Raw genomic sequence first — 20,320 nt, forward strand, 5'->3', positions numbered from 1 at the left:
ATTGATAGTAGCCCTCTGTGTTGAGAGCCACACGCACGCACACATGGCATTAAATAGATTTATCACCTCTGGCCCTGAGACTAGTGTTCCCCATGCCAAAATTGGGGTCAATGGGCAAGGAACATAATTTGTCTGTCTTAGTGTCATCAGGTTACCCCACTGTCTGTCAGGTACTTCTAGGCCTGCATTTAAAACTTTTCTTTTACAGCCAAATCTGGAAGTGCTTGGGTAGTTCCCATGCTGTGGCCTTTCAAATGAATAAGCCCTTGTTAACTAAACAGAGCAACAAGGAAATGAAAAATCTCTCTCCTTGCCCCATGGTCAGCTCCATTTCTGCAATTATTTCAGACTTAACATCAGAGCAGACAAGATGTGTCTCGTTAAATCACGGAGGAGTAACCCTCCCTTTCCCCTCCCCACCCCACCCAAGCTCTTTATTAAATCACATTCGCTGTAAGTAATATTTAGAGTCAGATTTTGGTTGCGGGGAGGGGGGAATGGGAAATAGGGTGACAACCTTTAATGAAGATACCAGTCTTTCAAGTGCTTGTAAGCTAGTTTTGCAAAACACCTTCATAAAATTAATACCAAGGACAAGCATCAAGAACTTTCACCAAGGAGATTTTTAAACAAGTTTCACACAGAATAGAAATCCTGCCAAGTTCAACTTAATTCATCACAGGAGCTAAACTGACTGCCAGGCTAGCAGCACGGTCTCCTCCAGGGGAACCCTGCGTGCTCACTTAGGCCCTGGCACCCATGATTGTTGTCCATGGACCAGCAAAGGGTGGCATAGTAAAGCCAAAGACGCGACACTTCTGCAGCAACAGTTGTCCTTTTGACACTAGACCGGTCCAGCCCTCTGCAGTCTACAGTTTCCAGCATTGCCTGTAACAGTTTCCCTGATAGTCCAAATACTATAACATATGTAAACAAAACACCATAGCAAAAATTCTTGGAGCAGGGAATCACTGCAGAGTTACTCATGATGCATGAATAACCCCGAACAAAATGAGTTGTGCTGGAATTGAAAACCACAGTGCAGTTCATGTAACTTCTGCTTCCTTTACTTTGGCACCTTAGCTGCCCGGCTTGCAACAGTCAGATTTCCTAATGTAGAAAAAAACTCTTCCATTTCTGTCTGCAGGAGCTGGTTTCTCTTTTCAGCATCTTCACGCGCACGCTCGGAATTCCTCAGTTTGATCTCCAGCATTGTGTATTTCTTTCGTTCCTGGTCCAGCTCCTCTTCTAACCTTGTCACCCGTTTTCTCAGTTCAGTGCTTGTTTCTTCAATTCTTAAAGTGAAGAGAAAATAAGAGTATTTTAGTCCCTTGACAACTGCTAGGTTGATTGTTGTGAAAAAACACAAGTTTTCCGTATGACAGCCAGAACAAGCATCTTCCACAATACCATCAACAGTGGGGTTTGTTATGGAGATACCAGCTGCAACTGAGGATGTAATGCTGAGTTGAATCTTTCATGATTAATTAAAAGCTTCAACCCCATTTTAGGCATGAAAGAGACAGCACGTCTCTACCAGCTTAAACTACTGATTCTCCAGGCAGAGAATCAACCTTCCAAGGATTTACAAATTGATCTCTTCACTAGTTTGAGATAAAATTAATATGTGGTTCTGTTCTTCCTTCATGCGTTTGCTTTTCATGTTGAGATGTCCTTTAACCTACAGGAATGTAACCTGCATTAGAAGCCAGGCATTCTAGACTTGCTGCTTCTACTAACTGGCACTGTAAGTCCTTCCTTGCCTTTCAGAACCCTTATTAATTAAGCAGAGTCCTAGCTCCACACCCACTAATGGGAATGGAACCCAAATCCCACTCACAAAAAGACAGCCATGCTGCCTCACAAGCTCTAACAGGGGCCTGCTCATGCACAGGTCACCTGTGGTTGATTTGTGCATAGTACAGGGTGGTATCTGACAGATTCATATGGGACAGACTCATGGAGCTTCTACCCGCAGTAAGGCCGTGTGTAGCGCCAGTGGTTGAAACGTAGGCTTTTGTGTTGGAATTCAGAACTCACTGAAGAGCAAGGGAGAAGTTCTTGCAGTTGTGCCTAACAAAATGTCTCTTTTAAAAAGGCAAAAATAACCCTAGGAAGTTACATGTTTAAAAAAAAAAAAAAAGAAATAAGACTTGAAGCACTCAAAAGGGTTAGATTGTCTGCACAGGCTTAGCTCATCCCCCTTGTGCTTACACATAATGCTCCAGTCTCTTAACAACAGGATTATGTAGTATTTTTTTCTGCTGCACCCTGCCTCATTCAGTGCACAGGATGGAGCTGGCTCTGCAAATGAAGAAGCTATTTAATATATCTTATCCTCATGTAACATGGCCCCATCTGTCAATCACACTATATCATCCCCATCTTGCTTAGAAGGCAAAACAATTAATTTCCTCACTGCGGTTTCTGTCACAAAAGAGGCTGCCTGCTTTGCCAACACCAATGAACTTTGATATAGAATGGAAAACTTGGAACAACACACTGGAGAAACTTATCTAAGGCTACACTGTGAGCCTACGCTCCAGGAATTCACATCCTTGTGACACTCAGTCCCCTAACTCATTAAAGTCAGGCATGTACTGTACTTGGCTTTGGGGGTCATTATAAAACTGTCATGGTTCTGGAGGCCTACAGCTGCGTATTTCTTTAATACTGCAACACAGGCATCCACTCTCATGGGTTCTGCAAGGCCGAGACTTGCATCTTGCTCCCTGATGACTAAGGTACTAGCAGGTTGCCCACTTATGTTAGCTTTCTCCGCAGCAACTGATAAGTGATTGACCACTTCTAGGGTACCGGACAGTTCTTCCAGAGCAGGCCTGTTTTAGTCTCAAGCTAAAAGCACTAGAAGGACGTACTCACATTCTAATAGTTACCAGAGGACACTCTGCTCCCATGCCCACACCAGCAGCTCTGGCAGGAGCAGTCTTTCAACCTCATTCACAGGTGGTCACAAGGCCATCACAGCTTTTGTACAGAACAAATTTAGTCTACCCTTTACCCAGTTCAGAGACTCTGATATGGATTTTCGAGGAGCAGGTAAGTAGTAGCAAACAGGTTTTCCTCTCCAGGGCCCAGCTTCGGAAGGATCAAGTCCAACTGGGTCATTTGCTTGCGCGTGCCCACCCCCACCCCCAATTCCTAAGAAATCCATTTTACACACAGCTCTACCATTTACTACCAAGGTACCCAACCCAAGAAGCCTTACCTGAATTCCAGGACATGCAGGGTACTGTCAGTCTGGTGCAATACACAGCCCTATTGTGTTTTTAACCCCTACGTTAATGCATTATTTGTGTCTTAACTCCATGTCCACCGTGCGTCTCTGGGAACACAGTGGGCCACCAATCATTTACTTAGTAGTCTGCAACTCACGTCTCTGTATGAGCTTTCTTCAGAGCTTCATGTGTGAGTTAAACTATGGCCACATCTACTTGGGTTAAATGAACAGTTGCTTGTAAGTGTCTTCTACATACAGTTTTACGTGAAGCATCAGTGCTATTTCAAAGCAGTCCTTCGCTGGCAGCTAAGGGTCACTGCCTTGTCAACTTCTTATCAACCATAAGCGACACACCTAAGACTTGACCAACCAGTCACCCTTTCTGTTCCTTAACCAGATGGCCCCAGTACCAAGGAGATCTTGTAGATCACTGCCTGAACAGATTGTGGGCTGGGTCCCTGCTGGATAACTGTAAACAGGTTTTGAAACAAATATAGTAAACCCTCGATTTAATGGACTAATGGGGAACGGGCGTCCATTAATGCCAAAAAGTCCACTCTAGCTGAATGGCTACCCCGTATTATGAGGCACTGACCTTCCCAGCCTATGGCACTTGTGTCCTCTGCCTCTCTTCCCTTCCTCGCTCCTGCCCCGTTCTTCCCCTCACACCTCCATCTCCCTCTGCCAATTACCAGGAGAGGAGCTGAATGCCAGCCTGGCTCCTTCCAGCTCCTGCAGCTCTCAGCACTGCTGCTCCTCCAGCCCCCAGCTCAGAGCCACCCACAAGAAAGTGGATCATGGCTGCCCCCAGCCTGCCAGCAGGCAGCAGCCTCTGACACCATGCAGGCAGCGGCAGCCAGGCACCAATATGCTCCATGCACACGGGGCTGGGGAAGGAGAGCAGCTGCACCCCACCACAGGTCCCACCCCACCCCACAGCTGCTCTGGCCCCTCCAGCCCTGGCGGCGGATCTGGTGAGTCTCCAGCATTTAGCTGGAGGCATGGGGCTGGCAAACAGCATCCGTTTTTTCCTAAGTCGGTTACATCAGGTGCCGTTAAACTGAGGTTTTATTCTATTGCTTCTAATCAAGGTGGTTTTTCTAGCACCCAGCAGGTTATCTGGCAAGAAAATCCAGCTTTTGGTTTGGAAAAGGTCTGGAGAATTTCGAAGAAACCTAAAGTCTTACTATGAAATTTCAGCATCCTGTAGAACTGAATTGCTAATTAAATCCTCTCTCCCCATCTGATTCTGTAAAACAAACAGCCTTTGTTAAGAGTCTAATTCTCTGCTTTAATTCTGAGGTTTAGCAGCCCCAGTGGTTTCATCTCTCTTACATTCTCCAGGAGGTTTCCATGAGGAAAGAATCTCTCCTGGAGCTGCTGCTATGCAGTCCTATCTGTAGCTGTCCTTTTCCCACCTGGCATTCTAATATAGGGAGTCTGATCATTACAACACCCACAAATTGTGTGGAACAGATTTCTTATCTGGCAGTTAAAAAAAACCTACCTCCTGCTGAGAGACAGAGACACAAACACAACAGGCACATGGCAGCCTTTCCAGGGACTCCTGCCTCTGCCTCAAGCACTATGAGGTCACACTTATAGCTTCTTTGCACCCAAAATAAAAGCAAAGTCCTTCATTAAAACATGCCTCTCTGAACATTATACAAGCACAGGCACAGACCCACAGCCACTAGAAAGAGGTTTGTAGATAAATAGATTTAAATCCATCACATTTCCTGAATAAGTAGAGCAGGAGGGCAAAGCCAAAACTCATCGAACTCTGCAAGACTGCCTGCCCACCTCTGCAACCATGTACCACTGCTCCTGCAAGGCAGGCTTGCACCCAGCTATCCAAACTGTTGCAGATGCATCCAAAATGGGGGAAGGGGGTCAAACCACTCATTCACCTTTCCCCTTTCCATTCCCCTCTCTCCCAGCCATGGCAGGAATGCCAGCATGCAGTGCCTCGACTCCACATGCAGCGCTCACCTGTTTAGGCAGCTGGGCTGTTAACCAGGACAATTATGCCAGGTTCCTTAGCACTACTTGCAGGAGCATTCATTGTTCTACCTCTCCCTGCACTTTGGTCTCTGCAGCAGGGGAACGTCAATGGACTGCTCTGGGTGGCTTCCCACCGCCCCCAGCCCTGTTTTTCCTCACCTTGCATGTTACTAACCCCCATATTTTGCCGAGGGGCCACATTGAAGGGTTAGATTTTGTTCCTCCCGCACACCTGAGGCCAACTGCAGCTCTGTCATGTGCGCATGAGTCCCCTGGAGGGGGATGGGAGGTGAGTGCATCCTGCTTGGTTTTGAAAGGAAAACCTCTGTTCAAAGATGAAACAGATTATAAACAGCTCCAGCTTATAAACCAGCCTGTACCAAGGCCCAGCAGCCTATGACCCAGTGGGTAAGAGATCGGATGGTTCAGGAAAGCAGGCTCCACTCGAGGAGAAATGACCATTTCCCTGCACATCTCTGAATGGTGGAGTCACAATGCATAACAGAAAAGAGCAAACCAGGATCTGCAGAGAGGGGACACCTGAGCAAATACCTCCCAAACTTTCCTCTCCACCAAGAAGGGAGCTACCTTGGGAAGGACTCCCAAACTGCTTCCCGTCCCCAACCGTTTCCCACAAAACAGCTTCAGCTAAGCTCGGACTCTTCAGGAGCAGCCCATGGCAAGTGATTGCCCACGTGGCACATTCTGGGGCATAGACTCGGGCAGTCTGATCTGTGTCTGTGCAAGACGGCACAAGGCCCTTGCCACTTGCTTGGAGAAAACACCCGCCTTGTTATGGTCTGCAGAACTCCCTCCCCCCCAGCCTATGAAGATATGAAGATAAATATTTACAATGAACATTAGAAAAGCAGCAAAGGAAGTGGTTGTGTTGGGATTTCACTGAGACAAGACGGCAGGTGCCGGACAAACAGCTGCGAGAAAGGGGCTCTATGGGGCTGAATCCCAGCTCAGACTAGATGGTCCCAGCTCAGACTGGAGGAGCCACTGAATTACTTGTAACATATAAGAAACAATGAGGAACAACAAACACTCGACTGAAAATTGCACGGCATCTATCTAGACCAGTCTAAACTCTTCTGTTCTGTGTTTGAACAGCACTCGGTGTAACGGGCCCCTGCTCACCATGTACATGACAGCCTGTGAATAAGGATCAAAGTAACATGTAACCTCCAAGGGCCCTACTATTTACAAAAAATGCATCACCAGCTATTACTGCACCAACCTGTGTCTAATGCAGTTACACCACACACTCGAACATAAAACTTTTCTTCAGCAGGGCCTGCTGGTGGACCCTAGGGAAATCACCACACTGCCATGCCTCTGTTTCCCCATCTGTAAAAATGGGATAATGATGATTCCCTCCTTTGCAAAGTTCTTTGAGCACCACAGATGACCATGCTACATAAGAGCTAGGTGCATAGAACAACATGGCACCATCCATCAGCCTGTCTCTCTCATACGTAACAGCACATCCAAGTCTTGTAACCCCCCATACATTTCATATGCATGCTTACCTCTGTGCTTACCTGCAAATAGCCCTATAAAACACACGCACACTTTAAAACAGCCTTCTGAGCCTGCAGCTCCTATGTTTGTGTGCCCTGAGCCTCCTGGAGGCTGCAGAGTTGCATGTGCAATGCCTGCAGGACCAGGCTCTAAAGCAGGGTGCCGTTTTCAAACCAGCACAAGAATTTGCTCAAGTTGTGCCTGTTTGTGCTCAAGGGTGTTTACACAAAAAGGAGTCCAAGCGCAGACTGTACTTTCACTTTAGACGTGAGCAAAGTTGCAAATAGGGCTAATCTAAAAATTGCAACTGAATCACATTCCTGTTGGAAAATGGGGCTCTGTCAAAACTCTCATGCTCCCCCGCCTCAAGAAAAGTTGGATTTTGGTGGAATTTTCCAATGGTAAAATCTGAACCCAACCTTTCGCTTTAGGCTGGGCAGCTTTAGTGCCTCTGAGTTGTTTGGGTGCCCCATTCCCTCTCCTCACATGTGGCCTGGCTCTCCAGCTGGCCTACAGCTCCCAGGAGATCAACAGACTGAGCTAGAACCCCAGCAGTGTTCACCAACAAAGACAAAATATTGGCATTTCCCCCAGGGCAGAAATCTCGTTTTTCAGTCGCAGCACATTGTAGGGTGTTAGAGATGGGGAATGAAGCTGAGCTCTGGGAGAAGATCAGATCTGGATCTCAAATTCTTAGCCTTGCTTTCATAAGTCAAACTCAATCCCTGGGTCTGAGTGCTCCCCATTGCAGCTCAGGCCCAGAGCGGAGTCTGTTTTCTGTCTGAGCAGGAGTGTTGTGCTCAGACAAGGACAATGCTTCAGGGAGCAATCAGTCACAGCTGGTAGTTGCGTTACCTTTTCATACTAGATTCGTACTCAGTCCTCTGTTTGCTCAGTTCTGACTTGAGCTCTGAAACCAGACTCTGCAGAGCCCTGGAGCACTTGGCCGAGTCTTTGGAAGCGGCCACCAGATCGCTCTGCTCGCTGCAGCTGCTGACGCACATTTCAAACCTTTCCAGGCTGTTCTCCAGCTCCGCGCTCTTGACCTCACTCTGCGACAATGAGCCCTGCATGGCCCATTCTGTTTTGAGGGAGCTTAAAGCAGAGGAGTCACTGGCCCTGCAGGCCGGGCAGCTGCTGACAGAATCAACGACTGAGAGCTCGCAAGACGAGGTGGACCAGGCTGTGCTGGCAATGCTGTGTGCGCTCAGGGAGAGGCTGGAGGAGGGAACGTTGTCGTAGGTGGAGAGTCTTTGGGACGAACTCGAGTCTTTCACCCTCTCCCCAGAGGATGTCCGGCGGTGGCCTCGGAGAGAATACAGTCCGTTCATCAGCCAGTTCCCGCTGGAGGAGAGATTAGGAAGATCTAAGGATGAGCTACCCAGCTTGGGGCTGTCAGACCTTGCCCCCTGTTGCCGGAAGGAGTACTTCCAGGGGGGTAATGTCTGCACTCTCTTGCTGGGGCTGGTGGCTTTGCTGCCACGCTCCGGAGGTGCATTTTTAGTCAGAAAGCTGGGGGTGGCATCCGGCGCCACAGCACTGCTAGAAGGGAGGTTGGCAGGGCGGAGGCCACTCGTTTCCACCCTGCTCTCCTCCCCCTCTTCCTCAGAGATCCACTCCACCATGCTACGCTGCAGCACAGATCGAGCTTCTGGCTGGGCCCCTGCTGCATCGGCCTGCGAAGCAGCAAAGATCTGTCCATGTTCGCTTATCAACACAGTCATCAAGTGCTGGACCAGCGAGGTGCCTGCAGGAAAGAGAACAGAGGCAACAACTCAACTCACTGCAAGAAACAAGATGGCCTCGGATGCTGGTTTCCTGTCTGTAAGGAACTCAGGGGCTTTCCAGGCAGGGGCAAGTCCTTGAGCACCAAGCACAATTCATCTCTTTCAGCAACACATAACCAGGACTCTGAGCACCTCTCTCTCAAGGACTGCGGAAGGGAAGTGAGTATCACTGAGGCACAGAAGACGCTGACTCAGACCACTTACCACAATACAAGAGGTTAACTCCCACTGCCCTCCCCCAGCCCTAACCACTACACCAGGCTCCCTCCCTCTGTTAAGCAAAGAGCCCTGGAGAAAGCCTTATACCAGTATAATTTTCCTGCGCACTTGTTACTCAGGTGGGCAGGTTACATACATAAGCCAAACAAATGGCTTTCTGCACCATTCAGTCCATCTAACTTCCAATACTTCAGTTTTGAATGCAACGGTAAGGATCTTCAATCCTGTCCTGAAGTATTGGACAGTTGTTATGCAACCTGGAAAGTGGTTGCTTTTCAAGACAAAGTCATCCAGCGTTGACAAGGATACCAGACCATGCTGCCCCCTGAAAAGGCAGCTGCAGCACAGCCAGAGATTTGTGGTTGCTTTTCTGACTCTGATGGAGCCACAAACCCAGAAAAGGGACCTCACCTCGATGGGACCTGCTTTATAATGCTGGCATCAGTACCATCTCCACAGTTACAGCTGAATCCAGGCTTCCATTCAAAGCCGTTTCCTGCCACCCATTTGTTTGGGACACGTTAGGAATAGAATTTTTCTAGGGATTTTGTACAGTTTAAAGACTTTTAAGAGTACGTTGATTCCAAATGAATGGTGCGTTTAAACCGATTGCCTGGGTCTTACAAAGCTCTGTCGCACGTGGTTTTGCATAGCAAACGCTTTGCAAGACAACATTTGGAAGGCTACCTCTCCACTGTGGCTGGGAAGCATACATGCCAGCTCTGGAACGCACAGCACTGTCTCACTCCCAGACACATACTCCCGTCACCTCCTTGTAGGGATCATAGGGGAGGCTGTTACAAGAGCTAGAGAAAACGGAAGGCCCCAGGCACAGGCCTTGCAGAGCACGCCTGGTGTGCTGGTGGTGATGGCTCCCCTCGCATATTATCCACAGTGTGCATGACAGATGCCATCTGATTTCTAACAGCATCATTTTACAAGAGATTTCCATGCAGGTCCACCACAAGAACACCCACCTTCCATGATGGTGACTGGATCTTCCATTTTGGGCCGCAGTATATTTGGGCCAAAGACTGTGGCAAGGTTCTGAACACTCATCTTGTTCATGCTGGAGTGAGACTGAACTTCATCCAGGAATCTTCAGGAGTACCCCCCAGAAGAAGAAAACAGAAAAAGAGTGAGGGGGTGGGGGAGAGAGAGGGGTTTGTCTCTTCCTAGGCACTACCATATAAACATGGTTAATACTGAGGCCTGCAGGTAGGGTGGGGTGAGACTAGCCTGCCTTTAAGTCACATGGAGCATTTCACTGACCAGAGCTGTGTGAGCACTGACTCCATTTGTAAAGCAAGACTTTAGTTAGGTGCAAATTAGCTCATTATCCACTTGGCATGTGGTATCACGAATGAAGCCACACACAACTTAGCCGCGCTGGTGTTCCTGGACCTTCTTAACGCCACTTACTTGCATATGTATTTGAGAAGGTTGTAGTTTGCCTGGGGCAGGGTCTTCACCTGTTTGGCCAGCTCTCGAGTGCCCTACAGGAAGAGACATACAACGAGAACTGTGATGTGGAGAAGGGTGCAGCCTGTTCCTCTGCAGTCTGGGGCAAGGCTTCCCCCCGGAGGTAAGCCCATGCCCCAGACTCTGAAAGCATGGTGCTGCGCTGAACCCCGGGGTGGGCTTGCCCTGTCACCCACAGCAAACTGGATGCCTCACCCTACCACAGGAGGGAGTGGGGAGAGATCCTGCAGCTGCACCCTGCTTCCAGCGTTCACACACCCTGTCAGGAGCTCCTCCCCACCTCTACACTCCGAGTGCAGAAAGTGGGGCCCCACAGAGACTTAAGCACCTTGTCTGTAAAAAGGCTTTACCTTAAAACTTCCCAGGGTCACACATTCCCTGGCCCTGGGGGTAGTTTCGCTGCCACCACTAAGTGAGAGAGAAAAAAAAAACACCTAACCCCAAGGAGAGACACTCTCACCTATGCCTGTGGGGATGCTCCAAGCTCGTAACCCTCCCTTGAGACGAGAGCTTGAACACAAAAACCTGTAAGTTAGTAGCTGACCATTTGGTCTGAGGCACGGGCTCCTCTTAGGATGCAGAAATCAGATCAGTTGCTTACAACGGTGATTTATTCACAAAACGGGAGAAGACAAATCCTGGGTTGCGTGCAGAGAAAAATGTTTCCCTGGGATTCAGCTTAAAAGTTACAAGGGGAAAAGCTCAAGTCAAACACCACCAAACAACCCGAGCAGCCAACAACAAAACAAGGTAACACGCCAACAGTCCATCCACATTGAAAATAACCACAAACCCGAACGCGTCTGTCTATACATTTCCCTGATACTTACATCCCTGTGGCTGATTTTGCATAGTGAGGATATTTCTGATTTTAGTCCCACTGCCTGGGAGCTCTCTCCCCTCTAGGTCTTTCTCCCTGCAGCAGACAGACAAAAGCCCTGGGAACTACAATTGTTCTCAGTTCAAATAGAACTACTTCACACCCACTGGCTCACCTGGGATTCATGTTACCTCAGAAGATTAACCCCTTCCCTGCACTCCTTCATGACACCCCCACTTCAGAGAGGCTTTGTGTGAGCAAGCCATGTGCTCTGGGCTCCAAGGAGCTGCCCCTGTTGTGCTGCTGGCACTGGCTCTGTTTCAGTCAGGGCATTTTTAGTGAATGTCATGGGCAATAACCAAACATTCACAATCCATGACTTCTGCTGTGGAGCCCCCACTAGAACTGGATGCTCTGGGGCCCAGGGTGCTGCACGTGCCGTCACTGCCCAGAATCCCCACTGCTGCTGGTGGATGGGGGAGAAGGGGGCCTGACAGGCTCTGTATGGAACCCAGAAGCAGCCAGCATGCCCCTGGGGCTCACCGAGGGTTGGGGGAGGGATGGACGGACATGTTGCCACTTCTGGGGAGCCCTCCTGAGGTAAGCACTGCCCAGAGCCCTCACCCCCCTCCTGTGCCCCAGCCCCAGCACACTCCCAACTCCCGCTGCCGGTGGGGAGGAGGGTGCAGGGGTGGTGCAATCCAGGCAGCTGGCCCAGGGGCTGCCTCAGCTGCTCAGGGACTATCAGGCCAGCAGCACCGGCTGCTGCAGAAGTCACAGATCCCCAGAAGTCACAGAACCTGTGACCTCCATGACAGACTGGCAGCTTTATTCCTCCCCCCCAGAATGTTACCTGCACAGGGCTGCCTTCAAAACTCCTAAGAACAGCCACACTGGGTCAGACCAAAGGAGCATCTAGCCCAGCATCCTGTCTTCCGACTATGGCCAATGCCAGGCGCCCAGGAGAGTGAACGGAGGAGGGAATTATGGAGCGATCCATCCCATCATCCACTCCCAGCTTCTGACAAACAGCAGACGGGGCACCATCCCTGCTCGGTTTGGTCTTATCCTCCAGGAATCTGGCCGTTCTTTTTCGACCTGTGGCCGAATAATATAATCTTCAAGATTATAATAAGGAATCCCACAAACTGACTGTGCTGCATGAAGCAGTACTTCCTTTTGTTGGTTTTATAAGTGCTGCCTGTTCATTTCAGTGGGTGCCCCTAGTTCTTATGTTTTGGAGTGAGTAAATAACACTTCCTTATTTCCTTTTTCCACACCAGTCATGATTTTATCCTATCCCTCCTTCCAAGCTGAGAAGTCCCAGTCTTCTTAATCTCTCTTCATCTGGCAGCAGTTCCACATCACCGATAATTTTTGTTTGTCCTTTTCTGAACCTTTTCCCATTTCAGTAGCTCTTTATCTGCACAGCTGGGTGGCAGGCTAGAAGCGGACTCCTGCATTTGCAAATTCAGTTCCCAGCGGGGTTTTATGGAATCACCTATTTGACAGCAGGATCCCCCAGCTCTTCTAGCCCTAACTCTGCATCTCCCCATTTTCCCAGTACTAACTCTGCCCCTGGCCTTAGGCAAGGCACTGCACCTCTGTGCCTCAATTTCCTCACCTGTAACACCACACTACCCCTGCCTTGCAGAGCAGCTAGGAGGCTTAAGTCACTTCTACTGATAACGATCCTTTGCAGTTCTTCCATCTGACGAAGCTGGTCTTTGCCCACGAAAGCTCATGCTCCAAAATATCTGTCAGTCTATGAGGTGCCACGGGACTTCCTGTTGTTTTTGCAGTTCTGTGACATCTTTCTTACACGCAAGAATCTCAAAGTCCTGTACAGACAGACAGACCTCAAAGGATTTAGCTTCAGCAGCCCCTGGAGGGGAAGGGAAGTATCATCTCCCAGGCCCCGCAAGAGTCAGCTCACAGCTGGGATCCGTACCATGTCTCTGCACTCCCCAAATCTGGCCACAGTTTGTGCAACAGAAGTGTGCACCGTGCCTAGCAAGCAGCCGGAGTTACCCTAAGTAGTCTGCCAGGGCTCTTCCAAAGTCAGAAAACCCCCGCTTGGAACTGTCAGACAACACACGCAGGTGGGCAAAGAATATTGGGGTGGTGCATGGGACAGGGAGCACGCTCGGCTTTTATGAAGCGAAACAAACTCCCTGCTCTGCAGTTCAGGAAGTGAGCAGCCTTTCTCCTTCAGCCTAAAAAGCACGTACCGTCCAACATGAAGTTGCAAAATTCAGTACATCAAACATGAAAGGGTAACAGACTAGGGGATGCTTACTGCACTTCCTGAAAATCAGGCCATTGTAACGATGTGAACACCCGTGGCACCCAGAAGCCAGCAGACACTTGTAAAAATGCCAACTATGGATTTTTGACCGTCTGAAGATGAAGTTTGGGATGAAAATTCAGCTTTTTTTTTAAGTTAATCTAAGAACGGCCATGTGAGGGTCAGAGCAAAGGTGCATCTAGCCCAGTGTCCTGTCTTCCAACAGCGGCCAATGCCAGTGCCCCGGAGGGAATAAAAGGAACAGGCAATCATCAAGTGATCCACCCCGTCACCCATTGCAAGCATCTAACAAACAGAGGCTATGGACACCGAGCCTACCTACCATTGCTGGCTAACAGCCATTGATGGACCTAACCTCCATGAATTGATCGAGTTCCTTTGTGAACCCTGTTACACTCCGAGTCTTCTCAACACCTTCTGGCCAGGAGTTCTACCGGCTGACTGTGTTGTGTGTGAAGAAATACTTCCTTCTGTTTGTTTTAACCTGCTGCTGGTTAATTTCATTGGGTGACCCCTAGTTCTTGTGTTATGGGAGCAGTAAATGACTTGTGTGAAAAAAGTGAATAAAGATACAGTAAAATAACTCTTGCATAGAGATGGGCTGCATTGAAAGAAGTTGAACTCATAGGACAAATTCTTCCCTGGCTTTCACTCTATGTGCGAAATGGTGTACTTCAGAAAGTTAAATCAGGGCAGAATCTGGCTGTGTTTCATTAAATTGCTCCATGCCCACAGGACTGAGTCCACAGCTTTGCAATAGGAGCAGGAGCTGATCCTTCTGCTAAGTTAGAGGGTCTGTTTGATGCAGAGCCCACAGTCTGTAAATAGAGAAAACGGGATTAAAAAGATGGTGTCCTTGAGCTGATCACTGAACGATATTTGCCAGATAAAACTTCTGTCTTTAGTGCTGCAGACTGTGCAGGGGCACTGGTCATTGTGTCAGAGGCTGGCACCCACTGACGACAAGACCAAGCATGGCTGTTATCCTGGAGCCAGCAGCACTACACAGGAAGAGAGAAACCCACCTTCTTGAATGCTGGGAGCCCAACAGTAACTGTCGGATAACCCTGGCCATGCATGATGGCTGGGATCGCCCACGAGAGCCAAGTGCACTGGTGCTCTTTCACTTACTGGTACGCTGTGTTTTATTAATGGCTCAACTCGCTGGGCTAGCATAGACATCCGTGTGCTGATCTGCAGGCTGATTCACAAGGACTGGTTCAGGTATAACCAAGGAGCAAAACGAGCCTAAGGGCAACCTTGGAACCCCAAGCCTGGCCTAGGAGAACCAGGGTTCAGCAAAGTTAACTCAAATCTTTGCCCCAAATACTAAAACGAACCCTCACCCCCACCCCTTTGTAAATATTCAAAACCATTTACTGGTTTCTTTAATTGCTTGAGTGCCACGTTCCCTGAGGAAGTGGAGAGGCCAAAAATACCAGTGGGAGAGTTTGGCCTGAACCCAAAATGATTTTTACAAGGTTTCAGATAGGGATGTTAGTGGTTAACCGGCCAGGGGCAGGGGGCTACTCCCAGCCTGGCGGGTCCCACTCCCGGCAGACTTTTCCAGCCCAGACAGAGCAATCCCCGGCTGTCCTCACCCGTTTAACTGGTAAACTAATTAAACAGGATTTTACATCTCTAGATTTAATGCGTACCCCTAATTTTCCATTCTCTCACACCTTGGCAGTGCCCTGCACTGGCTAGGACCAAAACCCAAGCATGAAAATACCCAGAGAAAGACTACTCCTACCCTTGTCCCATTTACAGCACCATAGCCACACTAGGGCATTTGGAGGTTTTACCATCATTCAAGGACACCATTAAAAACCTGTCTGGATAATAGCAGCCCACTGCAGCTATACCAGAGCTGAGGGGCGAAGGCCAGTGTTGGAAGAGAAGCTGGGATGCCACACACAAAGGTTAAAACAGTTTCAGAGGCTTGTTTGCTGCAGCTGGAGTGGGGACGGGGGGCGGGTAGTTGCCTTGAGTGGCACTCATGTTTCATAGAAGGATATCCAGTTCCGTTCAAAACAGAACGGTCCAGCGAATCAGACACATTTTTGCCAGGGTCAATTTTAAATGTGTGAAAGCTTCAATCAAAAAGCTTTGTCCAAAAATATTTAAGTTCCCCTGGAAAATTTCAAACCTCTTCAAAATCAACTTTTTGAAACAAAACATAAGTTTCCATTTTAGTTTAACAGGCCACGAAATTTAGGGCTTTTCCAAACAAAAAAGGTTTTGTTTAGAATTGACCTTTTGACTTAAAATGCCTTGCCATTTTATTTGTTTTCAACCTGAAAAGCCAGCTGACATTTTTTTTTAAGTGAAAATATCCAATTCTAAACAAAGATTTTGTTGATAAAAACTGTTAGCTGGCGTCAAAATGTATACTTGTTTTGAATCAAGACTTCCAAATACAAGTTTTGGGTTCAAAAATCACCAGGGGAAGCCTGACATTTTTCATCAGAATCAACACTTCCCTCCTGGAAAATTTCAGTTTCAACGAAACTGAATTTTTCAGCAGGAAAAACCTTCCAAATAAGTGGCAGCCAGCTCTACTGGCCTGTGTTTCATGTTACATTGGGCTGTCTGTTCCCCTGGGCACATGATGACTTTGAGGAAATCTCTTTCCTTGCTGCATGTGGTCCAGTCCCTTCCAGGAAACAACCCACCTCGAGACTCAAAATTTTGACAGCTAAGAAGTTGCGACAAGCACGTTTTCGGTTGTGGTTTAAAGACAACACCAAGGCAGTAGCTCTACTCTGTGCCGCATCGGATAATAGAATCAGATTCCTAGGGCTGCAAGGGACCTTAGGAGCTCACTTAGTCGAGCCCCCAACCTAAGGCAGAATCAACCCCAACTAAATCATCCCAGCCAGGACTCTGTCAGGCTGGGACTTAAACTCTAGGGATGGAGATTCCACCACTTCTCTAGGTAACACATTCGAGTGCTTCACCACCCGCCTGGTGAAATGTTTTGTTTCCCTAATATCCAGCAGACACCTCCCACTCTGTAACTTCAGACCATTGCTCCTCGTTCTGCCATCTGCCCCCACTGGGAACAGCCTTTCCCCATCCTCTTTAGCGCCCCCCTTCAGGAGGTTGAAGGCTCCTATCAAATTGCCCCTCACTCTTCTCTTCTGCAAACTAAATGAGCCCAAATCTCTCGGCCTCTCCTCATAGATCTACTTCATTCGCAGAAAAGGAACTCAGATGCTGCTTTCCGGACAAGTACATCCAGAACAGGCAAATACAGGCCAACTGCACAGTTGGAAACTCAATGACGGTTGCAGGACTTGGCACTGAGTCTGCTTTGGGAATCCAGATCTCTCTCTCTCGTCTGTGCAAGTTAAACCCAATCCACACAGCGACTGAAGTAAACCAGGGATAGTGCTGTGACTTTGTAGGCAGCAGAGCAGCTAGTGTCCTAGTGTAAGAAATTTGTGTGCCGAACACAGAATCCAGGCCTGGCAGCTGCACCACTCTCTTTCTGATGATGGTACATGATCAGCAGTGATTGAAATCCAGGACCATCGGCATCACTACACAGACCTTTGCCACTTGAAACAAAAAGCAGTCAAGTAGCACTTTAAAGACTAGCAAAATAGTTTATTAGGTGAGCTTTCCTGGGACAGACTCACTTCTTCAGACCATAGCCAGACCAGAACAGACTCAATATTTAAGACACAGAGAACCAAAAACAGTAATCAAGGAGGACAAATCAGAAAAAAGATAATCAAGGTGAGCAAATCAGAGAGTGGAGGGGTGGGGGGGAAGATCAAGGATTAGATTGAGCCAAGTATGCAGACGAGCCCCTGTAGTGAGTCAGAAAGTTCCCATCACTAGCAGAGCTTTCTCTCTGTTACTTTGGCACTTGAGTTAGAGAGTAACTATGTAACTTGCTATAAGTAGCAGGGGTTTTACTACAGGCCATTAGGAGCAGCCAACAGATGGAGATACGGGTGTGTGTTATGGACCGCCTGCAGTACATGGCAGAGGTGAACCAACCCTCAGCTGACACTAGAATCAGGCTTGTAAAATCCCCACTCAGCAAGTGGCACGTTCGCAGCAGCAGCAGCAGCTCTGACATGGCGACCTGTACAGCGCTGAGCTGACACGCTGACGGGCACAGGGTGGATGGACCTGATCAGTATCACTGTGTCACTGATCCTGCCCCTTCTAACAAGTACCCAGCAGAACCAATCCTCCCAAATCTCCCTCATCGCTGGAGCACAGGAGGGCTCCTTCAGCCCCTTCCATTGCTCGGAATATCGTAGGGAAGATGCTGAAGAAAAGACCCTCACACCATAGAGGTACTGAGTGTTATTTCCCCCCTCAAACGCACACGGGATTGTATAGTATGACCTTTTTTGGCTCCTTTGCTCTGAGAAACTCAAAGCCCTTGACAAACAGCAGCTGGAAAAATCTCCCTGTGCCCAAGGTAGGAACGGTTGTCCCCAGGGAAGAGATAGACACTGAGGCAAAGGGACAGAACCCAACTCTCCTGCCCCCCAGTTGTTATGGCAACACCTCAAGGATGGCCCTGTAAATGAAGGAACAGATGCAGCCCCAAGAGGACCTGAAAAACATGCACAACCGGAGGATTTGAAGACTAACCAAAAGATGCTGCCTCCAGGCTAGAGCTTATAACATTAAGGTTCAAAGCCCATCAGAGTCATGGGGAGGTTTGTCAGGGGGCTTTGGCTCAGGCCTAGGAGGAGAAAATGGAGAGGCTGTTGCTGGCAACTCAACATCACTGAGGTAAAGGAGGCATGTTAGAAGGAGCACTGACCTCTCCCTTATCCTTGGAGAGCAGCTGTCCACAAGACAGGAAGTCTTCATACTTGGCAAAGGGGATGACAGGCTCTGGCAGCTCTCGGAGATAAAGCTTCAGGAGCGATGCCACCGTGTGAACATCTGTGTTGCTGAAACAGGAGGAGAGGGGGGAATTTTAGAAACCTGCAGGCCAACTGCCCCATACAGCCTTCGCACCTTCCCTGGGAGGGGGCCAACAGGCCCTGCTTGAGTTGTGTGGAAAAACAGGCTCTGAGGAGGGCAGTCCTGCCAAGTGGCCAACCCACACAAGCGAGTTGACTACAAAATTGTCTGGCAAACCCTCTGGGAGCACATGCGCAACTTCGCTGTGGCCGGTGGCAGAATTCACGCCCTTGTGCCTCGCCACAGAGTCCGACAGACACAGCACGAGACCAGTGAGGAAAGCACTGCCAAGCACTGCCATTGCTCAGCTGCTTACAGGCAGGCCCTAAAATCTCCAGATCTGTGCAGGAGCGTGCAGCCAGGTGAGCGGGGAAAGCTGGGTGGAGGGGAGTGGACCCTTAGGATGTGGGGAGAGCAGAGGGGCGCTGCTCAGGTGAGCGTGCCCTGGCGCCTGCTGCACTGAAAAGAAACCTCTACTTTCTAAACCCCAAACTGCTACAGGCTCTGGCACGACAGCATAACCTTTGTCTCTTTCTATAACTGTCACTCTCCCCTGCCAGTGCCCATCGCCATGATTGTTACAGCAGAACTCAGCCACTCAGAGCTGTGTCTTTGTCCAGCTCTGCTCTGCATGCAGTATGGCAAGTGACCCTCCTGCCTGGGTTCCCCCTTTGGCTTGGGCCCTCTGCCCCCCCAAGCCAGGCCGCTTGGCACCTGCTGTGTCAAACTCCACACTGGAGCAGAATCTCTGCTTCACTCCCACAACTCCTATGGCTCTGCTTGGGTTCTGCTTTCTGGGACAAGCTGTCTGTCTTCATCATCCTCTGCAGACAGCACACCCAGAAAGAGGTGGAGCCTTTGTCACGGGATGGGCAGACTGAAATCAGTGGTCTGCACACAAAGCAGAGTGCTTGGGAGAGGATGTACTGGGAACTGCCTGTCTGGTTCAGCTCCATAGTCCCACTGGCCCAGTGACCTGTTTTGACAGTTCCCAGCAATAGAAGGTGCAGAGGATGGTGTCAGAACGCAGCAGTAGCCGCTGTGGAGTGATCTGCCGCCACCCCCATAGGTCCCATCGCAGTCTCTAGTAATTAGCAATTGGATAAAGTCTTGATATCAAAAGATTCCTGTTGCAATGAGTTCCGCAGTTTAATCACATGCCGGACAAACATATATTTACTTGTATGAGTTTTGAATTTCCCACCCTCAAAATTTCCTTTCTCTAGACCATTCTCAATTTAGAGATTTTTACCATAGTCCTCTTACTCATCTCCTTTCAATGGTAACAATACCAATCTTCTCAATCTCTCCTCAGAAGAGGTTCCCCCCGCCCCCCAGGTCCTCGATCATTCTCACTGCTCTTCTTTGAACTTCCTTCTACATCTACAGTGCCTTTTTAAAGAGTGGGGGCAGGGTGCTCACTGCTGCACTCAGGATCCAGATGGAGCTGTGTCATAGAGTAGACTGAAGGTCAGCTGCCTCTATGGTGCAATTAGTGATTGCAAACTGCTTTCAGCCAAAAGGTTAGTGGTTTCACAGCAAACAAGGAGGAATTGGTTGTAAATCAGAAGGTGGAAGGCAATTTGGGTGAATGAGAGATTTTAAGATCCTAAGGAAAGGAACGTTTGGGCACAACAGAATAAGGCCAATGGACTGCAAAAAAAATCCCTTGTACAATGGGTAGGTAAGATCCCAGGGGAAGAAATCCAAGAGAGAAAAGGTAAGCAGGAGAGGTGGCAGTTTCCTGAGGACGTGATAATAGAAGTACAACTGCAAACCACCCTGATGCTGGGAAAGCTAGGAAGAATAGCGAGAAGCCAATGCGACTCCACCAGGAACTCTTTAATGTTCTGAAAATCCTACAAAGGAACCCTGCGAAAAGAGGAAACATGGACAAATTGCTAAAGGAGAACAAAAGAACAGCGCAGCATGGAGGGAGAAAATCGGAAAGGCTGACAAGAAAGGAGATATACTAGCAAGGTACATGAAAG

The 20,320-nt window shown here is 48.8% G+C and overlaps 1 protein-coding gene across 2 annotated transcripts in view; it reads right to left on the minus strand.

Annotated features, from left to right (window-relative positions):
- Positions 1–433: 433 nt before the first annotated feature.
- ARHGAP22 (Rho GTPase activating protein 22) overlaps positions 434–20,320 on the minus strand; it is a 180,557-nt gene continuing 160,670 nt past the window's right edge. For both annotated transcript variants that reach the window (XM_074999409.1, XM_074999408.1), the window contains exons 5-9: positions 18,184–18,316; positions 10,201–10,274; positions 9,756–9,877; positions 7,628–8,519; positions 434–1,295 (exon numbers count right to left, since the gene is read on the minus strand). In XM_074999409.1, coding sequence (XP_074855510.1) covers positions 1,067–1,295; positions 7,628–8,519; positions 9,756–9,877; positions 10,201–10,274; positions 18,184–18,316 — 1,450 coding nt within the window. In that variant the 3' untranslated portion in view covers positions 434–1,066. The remainder of the gene's footprint in view (positions 1,296–7,627; positions 8,520–9,755; positions 9,878–10,200; positions 10,275–18,183; positions 18,317–20,320) is intronic.

The sequence above is a fragment of the Carettochelys insculpta genome, chromosome 7, assembly GCF_033958435.1.
Source record: "Carettochelys insculpta isolate YL-2023 chromosome 7, ASM3395843v1, whole genome shotgun sequence".
NCBI lineage: Eukaryota > Metazoa > Chordata > Testudines > Carettochelyidae > Carettochelys > Carettochelys insculpta.